Source organism: Aulostomus chinensis, chromosome 18, assembly GCF_037954235.1.
Source record: "Aulostomus chinensis isolate RoL2024-O1b breed Wild chromosome 18, RoL_Achi_v1.0, whole genome shotgun sequence".
Lineage (NCBI taxonomy): Eukaryota > Metazoa > Chordata > Actinopteri > Syngnathiformes > Aulostomidae > Aulostomus > Aulostomus chinensis.
Window position 1 is genome coordinate 20,168,491 of NC_141337.1, and position 11,812 is coordinate 20,180,302.

The following is an 11,812-nucleotide window of genomic DNA, read 5'->3' on the forward strand; positions in this document are numbered from 1 at the left end:
AGTTACAGCCAGCAGACAGGTAGCATAGCATAGCATAGCATAGCACAGGATAACATAGCATAGCACAGGATAGCATAGCATAGCACAGGATAGCATAGCATAGCACAGGATAGCATAGCACAGGATAACATAGCATAGCACAGGATAGCATAGCATAGCACAGGATAGCATAGCATAGCACAGGATAACATAGCATAGCACAGGATAGCACATGATAACATAGCACAGCATAGCACAGGATAACATAGCATAGCATTGCACAGCATAGCACAGGATAGCATAGCATAGCACAGGATAACATAGCATAGCATAGCAAGTCTTTTCACACCCCAAGTGTGGCGGATGAACGGCCACGTTGACGAGTCATCCCTGCACCTCTGACGTTGAAAGTATTCAGGAATGTAAATGTCTGTGAACAGTTGGGAAGAATTTGTGCTGGCAAATTCTTCAGAGTATAGGAAGTATCGTATAGTACTTTAGTAACTACAGTACTCTACTGTAGTGCAGTCGCCACAGTAGAGTACAGTCATGAAGAAAAGTACAGTAGCAGTATAATAACCAGCGTGAGAGGGGGACACACTCACAGCTGCCAGGACAGCAGGACAGCTGTCACACAGCAACAGATCCGGTGACATCACCTGTGCTGGCATGATGATGTCAGCACATGAACACCTGCTGATGGGACCGCGAGCGTCACGTTAATATTCATCCCTCGGAAACCTGTAAACTTCCTGGAAACTCTTCTGTGATCCTGAGGAGGAGGAGCAAGATGAAGGTTTGTCTGCTGGGGGTGACAACAGCTGTGTCAGTGTGATGTCATGAGATGACCTCAGGTACATCATCGCCATCGTCTTCATCAACAGCAGCAAAGTCGGAGGTCCTCCTCCCAGGACCTTCTGGGGGTCCTCTCTGTGTACTTGTACCACTACAGTACTGCTGAGGGGAATCATTTCTGATGTGTCATATTGTGATGACGCTCGCCTCGTCAGTGTGTCTCATTGTACGACCGTTGTTAGATGTTAGAGGACTCTTTCATTCTGGGCGTCTCCTGGGACACCCCCCACCAAGGAGGTCCCATAATTCAAGTGCCAACTCAGTAAACCAGCATGCCGTCCACTCACTGAGATGTGGTCATGAGCTGAGTTCACACACGCACACACACACACACACACACACACACACACACACACACACACACACACTCACTCACACACACACTCATACACACACACACACACACAGCGAGGGTAAATTGACACTCCGGCTTTCACAGGTTGAGGACTTGCTAGGTTTGTGTTCTCTGACCCCTGCAGGAGCCACGGAGGGGAATCAGACCCAGAGCAGTGGATCAGAGATGCTCCAGGACCCCGAGGACCCGCCCAACACCGAGGCGCGCTCACGATACACGGTGTGAACGCGCCTTGCCCGCCACCGTACCTCACAATTGTGCTGCGTTCAGGTACACCGCAAAAACTGTGGACTTGGTTCAATATTCTGGGGACCTGAATGTGGAGATGGGCTCGCAGAGGTTCTGGGAGGTTCTGTGCTGCGGACACGTGACGGCTCAGCTCGGTGGTCTGTGCGAGGGACACAGGGACCTGATTGGACCGGATGTTTACACTGAGATGGGTCTCTTAGTAAACGTGGTGAACGTTGCTGGACGTGTTTCTGCCTGCTGCCGGTAACTCCGAGCCAGTGACCCGGTGCGTGTTTGCTGGTCGCGGGTGTGTCAGAAGCCGGACTTTGACGGCGCGGAAGGGGGGCGGGGCCGCGCGGGCGGGGCGATAGCGGGGATTCCCAGGCCCGTGAAGGCAGCAGCAGCGGCGGCTCCGGCGGAGTTGAGCCCTCCTCACTGTCTCACTTCGCATCGATGAAGTTGTTTCAAAGATGGCGGACTTCCTGCCGTCCCGCTCCGTTTTATCTGTTTGTTTCCCAAACTGTCTTCTCACTAGCGGCGAGGCGGAGCAGCTGCGGAAGTCCAAGGAGATAGACAAGTGCCTCAGCCGGGACAAGACCTACGTGAAGCGGCTGGTGAAGATCCTGCTGCTCGGGGCGGGCGAGAGCGGCAAGTCCACCTTCCTGAAGCAGATGCGCATTATCCACGGCCAGGACTTCGACCAGAAGGCCAAGGAGGAGTTCAGAGCCACCATCTATAGCAACGTTATCAAAGGTAAGGGGCGCGGTGTTCCCACGGCCGGTGACAGGTGGAGGCGGGCGTGTGGGACCCGTCTCTCGGGGAGTGGGAGGTTGGTAGCCGAGCTAGCTGCTGCCGGAGGCGCGGAGGGGCTCGGCTCGGCATGCTAGTCCGGCTAGCTGCCTAGAAACGCCCATGTTGTGTGTGGGTCTCCGCGGCGGGGCTGCAGGGACGCGCCCGGTCTCTGATATCACGACTCCCGGCGTCCGGGACCTTCAGTCGGCCCCTCGCTTGCTGCTAACGCGGGAAGAGTTTGACATGATCCTGCTGTTTTCCACCTGGCGGCCCCGGACGTCACATCAGTGTGTGTGGAGACCCTGACCGCGTAGACCCAGTGGGCTGCCAACCTGCCCTTTAGTCGTCCCCCCGGACGGCCCTGCACCTGCGGGCCCTGTCCGAACTGGGCTCTGTTGCTGCAGGCGGACCGGCACCTCCAGCTGAATGTTAGCCTAGCCTAAACTGTAAGGTGAACATCAGCTGGACTGGCGACTGCTGGGAAAGCCAGCCTGCATCGAGTGTGTGACGTACACACACACACACACACACACACACACACACTCTCGCAGGCCCTGGTGTCAGACAGAGACTATTACACAGATAATTATTTTATTGAGAGAGTGACTGTAAGGACATGAGTGAATCTCTGCCTCTGCTGCCATGACAACGCCAACCCCGCCCCTGTTCCCCTGACGATAAGAGATGACAGCAGAACCTTCTGGACACCGTGATTTTACCTGTGCTGCTTCTCTGGTTCTCTCAGCGCCGCCGCGGTTTCTCTCACTGGTCTCAGGTGAATCAAAGCTCAGCAGTTTGACTTGGCGGCGCTTTGGTCCGACTACCTGCCTGCTGCCTCTGGTCTCTCACAATTCGACCAGCTGTGAACGGGCTGTCGGTGGGTGCTGACCTCATTGCTGGTGAGTTGTGTCCGCCTCCTAGAAGGTGACGTTGGATGGGTTCTGTTGTTCTTTGTTCTCAAAGTGATCCTGATGTTGGGATGATGGACCAAAGCCGTGGTCAGGAGGACTTCCTGCTCCTGTGTTGCTTGGGTCTCATCCCTGTAGTTGGCCAGCCTGGCGCGTGACCTCCCACAGCCAGTAGAACCTCACTCATCTCCCATGGCAGTGATGTAACGGCACCAGTCAGGTTGGATTGGTAGAACCTCCTGGTGAAGTACATGGTTCCTCATAAACAACTAATAAAAAAACCTCACAGCCCAGTTGCTCTGAGTGCATCGGTCCTCTTAGCCCCCCTCCTGGTGAGGCTGCAGCTGAATGGAACATCTGCAGTGTTCCTTTTATTAGGAGGGGACTGAAGGAACGAGGGTCCATCAAATACAGGGTTCTGTTTACACAAACGACCCTGAGGCCACACACGGTACCGGAATCGGTTTGTGGCGCCGCTGTCACTGCCAGTCCTGGGTCTCTACCCTGAGTTAGCGCTAGGGTACGGCCGTCAGGAGGATCGTGTTTCTTTTGCTTTTCTGATAATTGCAGTCCAGTGTGTGTGAGTGGGTGTGTTTGAGGCATCGGTGATTTGATGAATGTGGCTCGTCAGCCTTCATCAGAGGCAGTTTGTCTACTAATACTGGGAAATGAGTCAGTTTCCTATTTTCACTCTGTTTTCTGTGACACCGCCTGATGGCGAGCAGAAGAAACTGAAAGTAGATGAGCGACGCCGGCGAGTGTGAGGAGCGGAAGCCTCTGAGCTGGAACCACCAAGTTCTGGACTCTGGCTCTGATACGTCTACATCTGTTGGGCCTGGGCGGTATGACCTACGATTCATATCACGCCATCAACTGATGTCCTTCGCAGTCACGGTGCACGTCACGGTATAAATTTAAGTGTAAAAATGATAATAAAAGCAAAGATAAAATGTCACTTTTAGAGCATTGTGCAGAACTCAAAATGAAAATGAATAATAATAAAATAAATAATAAAATAAAATGAAGCTCTTTATGGTGCAAAATCCGCCTTCTAACCACATCGACCCGCCTGCCTCTACATCCAGCTTGATGGACTTCCCCTCAGTGTGACATCGAAGGTTATTCAACAGCAACATGCAGCGAGATGCGTGACACCTCCATAGAGACAGGAACTCGTGTGTGTGTGTGTGTGTGTGTGTGAGTGTGTGAGAGAACAGGGAAGTGTGACCTGTGGGGTTGCTCAGCTTCAGTTAGAGGGAAGTGTTGCTGCTTGACGTAGTTTCGGTTGATAAGAGGAAACTCTGCTCTCTGGAGGAGTAACTCGGTCACATATGGACACAAGTGTGACATAGCATAGTGGGCGGGGCTTCCCCTCGCTGTCAGTGGGGAACCACCTGACTGTGATTCATCTCTCTCCGACCTCTGGTGAGGGCAGACGTGGGACTGATGACATCACCAAGAATCTGCCACAAAAAATGTGCCTGAGTTGTCGGTGTTTCCTTCAGTCAGAGATGAAGCGGCGCTCACCGAGCCCACCTGCTGGCGCCTGGCGCTGTTGGTGTGGTCAGAGATGAGACTTCATGCACAAATTAGATCTGATCTGACGTGCCGTGCTGATCCAGGTCCACCCACAACCGCTCTCATCAGCAGGCTGCTTTTCTTTGCTCTAACATCGGGACAGCGGTCCTAGAGGGGTCGCATCCTGGTTCTGATACCTGGAAGGGTTTTTTTGATCCGCTCTCCTCCGACGTGACGTATCTCACCGCAGTCGGGTTTGTGTGTAACAAACACGATTGTGGTGAGAGTCAGTCTGTTTCTCAGGTCATCGCTTTACTTCAGCCCCCAGCTGCTGGCCTTCTCTCGTGATGAAGGTGCCATGGTCTGACGGTGGCGTGTGTTCTGATCCAGGTGTTCGAGTGTTGGTGGATGCTCGAGAGAAGCTACATATCCCATGGGGCAACCCGTCCAACCAGCGGCACGGAGACACCATGATGGCCTTCGACACCCGCTCGATGATGGCACATGGTCACGGCATGGTGGAGCCAAAGGTGTTTCAGCACTACTTGCCGTCCATCCAGGCCCTGTGGGCTGACCAGGGCATCCAGAACGCCTACGACCGCCGCAGAGAGTTCCAGCTGGTGAGTGAATGTGGCCCCGCCCCCACACAGCGGTAGAGCTGGATCATGATGGGAGGAGAACTACGCTGCAATATTTGTTCCCCTGTGATTGTCTGAGATACACCTGGACAACACCTGAGTTCTCTCCATTCAAGAATTGAACTTGTCTCATCACACACACACACACAGAGTCTGTAATGATCTACCTCTGACTGCTGAGCAGCTGACCGAGGTGACCTTGACCTTGTATGACCTCTTGCTGGAGTCACAGCAGCATGGAGGATGGTAACGGGGGCTCAAACACAAAGAGCTGCTCGATTGAATTGGCGTCTGAGATGGCATGAGGCCGTAGATGTTGGCGGCGCAGCTGACGAGCCGTCATTCCTCCGTGTGCATGGTTGATGGTGGTGTTCGTCAGGCTAACTTCTGTAAACTGGAACCACAGCTCCCACCGTGGTGACTGATCAGGCATGATTGGGACTTCATGCTGACCTTGTAGAACCTGCATGTCAGTCACACTCAAGACTCCATCAAGCAGCCGAGAAGTTTTAGCTGTACTCCGGGGTTCATTAGTCTGTGACATCACACGACCGCTGATGCGACCACAAATCAGCTCACGGTAACAACGCTTGGGTCTTGTGAGGGGGATTGCTTTGACTTGAAGCGTGGTTCTGGTGTTTGGGTTCCGCCGTAGTTCTGAGTGAGCCCGCGTCTCCTTCTGTCTGCGTGTGACTGGGGGGCGCCGGGCCCTCTGCTGAGCGTACAGACGAGCATTGACAAAGCGGATAAAAGCGCCACCTCATTCTGCAGCTGCCGAGCGAACACAGACCGGCACAGACTGATGAAGGGCTGCCCCCGCCTTCCCACCCTCCCTTCCTCCACCCTCCCTCAGTTTTCTCCACAGCTTTAGATCATGTCAGCAGCGCCGGGCTCGCTGCGCTGCAAGCATCTGTCCTGAGCCGCTCTGTGGTTCCCCTCCACCCAAAACCACGCACAGCTACGCCTGTTCAGACCCCAGACAGTCGATTCTGGCTGATGGGTCGCTGCTGACAGGTCACTTTTGGTGACCTTACATTGACTCACAATAACAGATGCACACACACACACGTCCATACTGCTGCTGGTCTGGTCACCCTGAGCTTTGAACCACAAAAGAAGAAAAGAAATGAAGGCGAGCAGATAAAGGAGGTTGGTGGTGATGGTGGGGCTGTGGTGGTCGGCTCAACCCATGTTAGCAGGACAGCTACTGGTAACTGGTGATAGACGTCTCCAGGTCTCCAGTTCTCCTGGTCTCCAGGTCTCCTGGTCTTGACATTATTCTCCCTCTCTGCATTGGTGGGAACTCTAAAAACCAGTGCAGCAGCAGTTGTTGCTTGCGTACTGTTGTGCTGGAGCAGGTTGTTCCCTGCTCTCCTCGGTAACTCCTGGATCTGCTCTGAGATCATGTCCTTCAGGGACTGGATCTGCTCTGAGATCATGTCCTTCAGGGACTGGATCTGCTCTGAGATCATGTCCTTCAGGGACTGTGGACTGAGTGGCAGCACCGGCCCTGAACCAGCAGCTGATGGTGTGTCTTCATCAGGTTACAGCACGAGAGTCTGACTCGCCTCCACTGAACACACAATTCTGGATTAAATGTGATAGAAATGATAGTGTGTGTGTGTGTGTTTAGGCTCATGTGAAATCTGACATCAATGGAGATTCATATCTCTCTCTCTCTCTCTTTCTCTTTCTCTCCCCCCCCCCACCCCCGTCTGTCTCTCAGGGGGAGTCTGTCAAGTATTTCCTGGACAATTTGGGAAAGCTCGGCCAGTCGGTAAGTCCCGCCCACCCTGCTTTGACTCCACCAATCAGAGGGCCAGCAGCAGGCAGGATGGCTGATGGGTGTGACAGCAGAGTGTTGAAAAGAGAAGTGAAACTGGAGTCAGGAAGGAGTGGTGCTGCCTCAGTGGAGGCCACGCCCACACTGCATTAAATGATGTCAGAAAACATCAGGTTATTACATTCAGCTTGATTGTAGTTGTGCTTCAAATTGACGGAGTTGCTTCCATTGTGGCGAAGCACCGATACCTTCAGGCTCCAGGTTAGTGACGCCGTCGGCAGGTGCAGCCAGAACAAGATGAGGAGCCGTCCTCATCCTCCCGAGTCCCGGCTGAAAACAGACTCCTGTTCTTAGGTTGTTGGCCTCAGACCACATGATGAAAGTCTGCTGTCAGCACGGCAGGGACCCGCCTCTCATGGACAACGGGGCTTCGGGGCTGGGTTTCCTGGGGCCGATGCAGATCTTAGTGTCATCATGAGTGCTAGAGTTTTTGTCTCTCAGCACCAGTGTGGACATCAGGGTCCTTGGTGAAGTGGTGCCACACCTAAAAGAATTTTAATAAATTGCATGGAACAAAATGAAGTTTCCTAACATGGTGATGCTGGGCGGGGCATTTGAATCCCCGGCTACTGTCTTACTGCCAGGCAGGGCTGCTTGAACGGAGCATTGGACCATGATGTCACAGGAGCCGTCCTCCAACCAGGAGTACGGTTGAGTTGTCAGGGTTCAGCTGTCACAGGCAGCCAGGAGATGATCAACGACAAAGCTATCATTTGTGGACGGAACTCGGCATGACGGGGGGGGGGGGTGTATTACTTTAGAATGACTGACTCGGGCAGGGGCCACTAACGTGCCGTCAGTCATCAGGGACCGTCACGCGTGTGTCATGCTTCCCTTATGGTGGCGGTGAGCAGAAGGGAGTGGATGCAGCTGTGGTTGCTGCTCCATCCTCAGCTCAGGAGTTTTGTAGTTGGACTAAAGAGACATTTGGTGACAAGGAGGACACAGAAGGAGCACACATGAATGCACTGTGAGCCTTTTCACAATTTGATGGATCAGTAGGTGTCATTGTGACCTGTCAATCAACGGGATTTCGTCTTTACACTGTTCTTCAGGTTCTTCAGTTTGAGCACTGAAGGGAATAGAAATAACCATCAGTGTATCCCAGAAAGAGAGAATCAAACAGGCCAGGTATTTCAGTATTTCTGGGTGTTTACACACACACTCTCTCTCTCACACACACACACACTCACTTGTTTATGCCCTCCGGTATTCCAGGAATATGTGGTGTGTTAGTCAACACCTTTGTGTGTTTGGGGGTGTGTGGGGGGCCTTAGATGAAGAGAACAGGTGTCTGATGGGGTTGGTGTGCTTCCAGGACTACCTCCCAAGCCAGCAGGACATCCTCCTGGCCAGAAAGCCCACCAAGGGCATCCATGAGTACAACTTTGAGATCAAGAATGTTCCCTTCAAGATGGTGGACGTGGGCGGTCAGCGCTCAGAGAGGCGGCGCTGGTTCGAATGTTTCGACTCTGTCACTTCCATCCTCTTCCTTGTCTCCTCCTCTGAATACGACCAGGTGAGTCCGACATGAGTGTGTCCCAGGTGGAGAAGTTCAGAGTGCATTGAGTGGGGATCGAACAGTAACCCTTCGGTTGCCAGACGCCCTGAGGTGTTGGGATGGAGCGTTTCTCTTCTGTTTGCTCTGTTTAACTGACCGGACTGAGAATACGAGGCTGTAGTGCTGCTAGTTCTGGTTTTCACCTGCGTGAGTTGAACTTTCTCCTGCTCATGGCGGCGGCGACCAACAAGCGTTTGACGTGTTGGTGGTAGTTGAGAACCAAGTGGCAGCCGTCTCATTTCTCTCATGTCTGTAGTGTCGTCCTGACAGTTCAACGGAGCCTTATGACGATGCTCTGGCGTACACCAGCCGTATTCATCCACCGTTGTGCGTCACGACGATGCTCCGGCGTACACCAGCCGTATTCATCCGCCGTGGTGCGTCTCGACGATGCTCTGGCGTACACCAGCCGTATTCATCCACGGTTGTGCGTCACGACGATGCTCCGGCGTACACCAGCCGTATTCATCCACTGTTGTGCGTCACGACGATGCTCTGGCGTACACCAGCCGTATTCATCCACTGTTGTGCGTCTCGACGATGCTCTGGCGTACACCAGCCGTATTCATCCACTGTTGTGCGTCTCGACGATGCTCTGGCGTACACCAGCCGTATTCATCCGCCGTTGTGCGTCACGACGATGCTCTGGCGTACACCAGCCGTATTCATCCACTGTTGTGCGTCTCGACGATGCTCTGGCGTACACCAGCCGTATTCATCCGCCGTGGTGCGTCACGACGATGCTCTGGCGTACACCAGCTGTAGATCGCCTGATCTGTCATTATCAGAAACATTTGACTCCTGATATCAAAATCAGACTGAAGATTGAAGCAGGTACGTGGGCTGGTGGCACCCGAGGTTGTCCAAGGTCTCAGGCGGGTCCAGTTTGACGTCCCGGCCGTAACAACGCTGTCTCTGTGTCAGGTGGTGAGAGTCTGGTAATCATGCCTGTCACCTGTGCAGGTGCTGATGGAGGACCGGCAGACCAATCGGCTCAGCGAGTCCCTCAACATCTTTGAGACCATTGTCAACAACCGGGTGTTCAGCAACGTCTCCATCATCCTGTTCCTGAACAAGACGGACCTGCTGGAGGAGAAGGTCAAGCATGTGTCCATCAAAGACTACTTCCCCGAGTTCTCGGGTGACCCTGGCAGCCTGGCGGACGTCCAGCGCTTCCTGGTGGAATGTTTCCGCAAGAAGCGGCGCGAGCAGCAGCAGAAGCCCCTGTACCACCACTTCACCACAGCCATCAACACTGAGAACATCCGGCTGGTGTTCCGTGACGTCAAGGACACCATCCTGCACGACAACCTCAAGCAGTTGATGCTACAATGAGGGGACAGGCGGGGGGGGGGGGAGAGACGGGTGGAGACAGACAGGACGTGGATGTCTAGGTGCCTTTGTCCTCCTCACCCCAGCCACCAGCCTTTTAGGGGAGCGGGCGACGTCCCTCCACTTGTCCACCTCCCTCCTCCACTGTGACCCGCTCCTCATTTTGAACTTTGACTTTGTATTAATATAAAACCACCACTACTACCGCCATCCCCCGCCACATTCACACACACACACACACACACAGAGGCTTGCCCTCCGCCTTACCAAGCTTGTTCACTGGGATGTACAACAGCTGTCATTGGCTCAGAGCTCCAACCAACATGTGACCTTCAAACCACTGTAAATGACCTCTGACCCACCCACTGCCAGCCTGTCCCCTCCCTCCAGAGGACACTGCCCCCAGCAGCCTCTAACAGTGACTCCTCCCACTGTGATGCTCTAATTTTCACACTGTGCTTTGTTTATTCTATGCTGCTCTGACCACTGTTGCTGTGTGTGCGTGCGTGGGGGGGGGGGCTGTTTGGAATTGGCGCTTCTGTGTCGATGTGTGACACACATTGATTTTCGAACTGCTCTCTTGGTGATGACATCATAGTGCAGGGCCAGGGATTTCCTCTTTGAGCAGTTGAACAGGAAAGAACAGGGCTGTCTCACACACACACACACCATAGAAATGCCTGTTTGAAGGGCGGTCTAACCTTAGATGTCTAATTGTCTTCTTCTAATGTTTGAGTTTGTGTATCTATGCATTTTCTTTATTTATATTTGATGGGTTCTCACCCGGGGGCCTCATCTGAACCTGAACAGCATGCTGTTAGGGGTCCTGAGGGACTCACGGCATTGAACTGTTTCTCAGGGCTCATGGTGAACCACTGCCAGCGGTTCTTCAGGCTCCGCCCCTCTCCTCCACACCAGCCCCCACCAGCTGGCTGATGGCTGTCTCTTGAATGGGCCAGCAGAACAAACCCTATGTCCTCCTGGTCCTCTCCAGCTCAGTGTGTGTGCGCGCGTGTACGTGTGTGTGTGTGTGCCTGTGTTCGGATGGACGTGTCATGTAATCACTTGAAGCCTGTTGTTAAGACACCAGACTCGCTGAGGCAGTCATGGCTGCCTCAGCAGCCCCTTGTTGAATGATGAACGTGTTTTTCAGAACTGTACCACAGAGTTTACTGCCTCATTTAGCAGCACGCTCTGGGATGGGGGGCTGCAGTTTAGCGTTAGCTGCAGGTGGAGCTCACCAGGTCTCACGCCTGCGTGTGATTAGAGACCGACGGCAGCTCCTGGGTTCTAGGAGGTAGTTCTGTCCTAACTCTGTCTTTGTGAAGGCGTCTTGCTGAAAGAAAGGAAAGTTGCCCCGCTATCATTAGAAGCTTGTTAGCTCCTTAGCTGCAGCACATTGAACGACATGTGAACAGACCCCCCCAGCCCATCTCTAAGTAGTCCCCTTGTTTCCTCTCCGCCCTGAAAAGGTCATGTGATCAATGCACAAAACTTTGAGAAAGGACTTCAATGAAAAATGGCCCCCGGGGAACGTCGTGGCCCGTGTACAACCCGGCGTGTCCAAGGCGAGTCCCTTCTGTTGAATGTGACAGACCTCAGATCAGATATGGAAATGTGACATTTTGTGCCGTCTTCACTTGAGTTGCGCGTCCACACCGGAGGTTACATGTGACCTCCTCCATGTCTGAGCTCATTGTCTCGGGGCCAAGTCTGAACAGGTTCTGCTAGCACAGGGGTAGGGAACCATGTGCCATGGAGGGCCGTGTGTGTGCAGGTTGTCCTTCCAACCAACAGGTGATT

General features: G+C 53.5%; 1 protein-coding gene across 1 annotated transcript; it reads left to right on the forward strand.

Moving 5' to 3' along the window:
* Nucleotides 1–1,810: 1,810 nt before the first annotated feature.
* On the forward strand, nt 1,811–11,812 carry gna13b (guanine nucleotide binding protein (G protein), alpha 13b). The gene is made up of 5 exons (XM_086184320.1): nt 1,811–2,170; nt 5,026–5,255; nt 7,000–7,050; nt 8,435–8,635; nt 9,641–11,812. Exons 1-5 carry the CDS (start codon nt 1,888–1,890, stop codon nt 10,010–10,012), a joined length of 1,137 nt encoding a protein of 378 aa, XP_086040446.1. The 5' UTR covers nt 1,811–1,887; the 3' UTR covers nt 10,013–11,812.

What these genes read in the sequence shown, in the direction of transcription:
- gna13b (XM_086184320.1), top strand. Translation starts at nt 1,888, where the DNA reads ATGGCGGACTTCCTGCCGTCCCGCTCCGTTTTATCTGTTTGTTTCCCA. An exon ending in TGGGAAAGCTCGGCCAGTCG is followed by an intron (nt 7,051 to 8,434) that starts GTAAGTCCCGCC and finishes GTGTGCTTCCAG; the next exon opens with GACTACCTCCCAAGCCAGCA. An exon ending in CCTCCTCTGAATACGACCAG is followed by an intron (nt 8,636 to 9,640) that starts GTGAGTCCGACA and finishes TCACCTGTGCAG; the next exon opens with GTGCTGATGGAGGACCGGCA.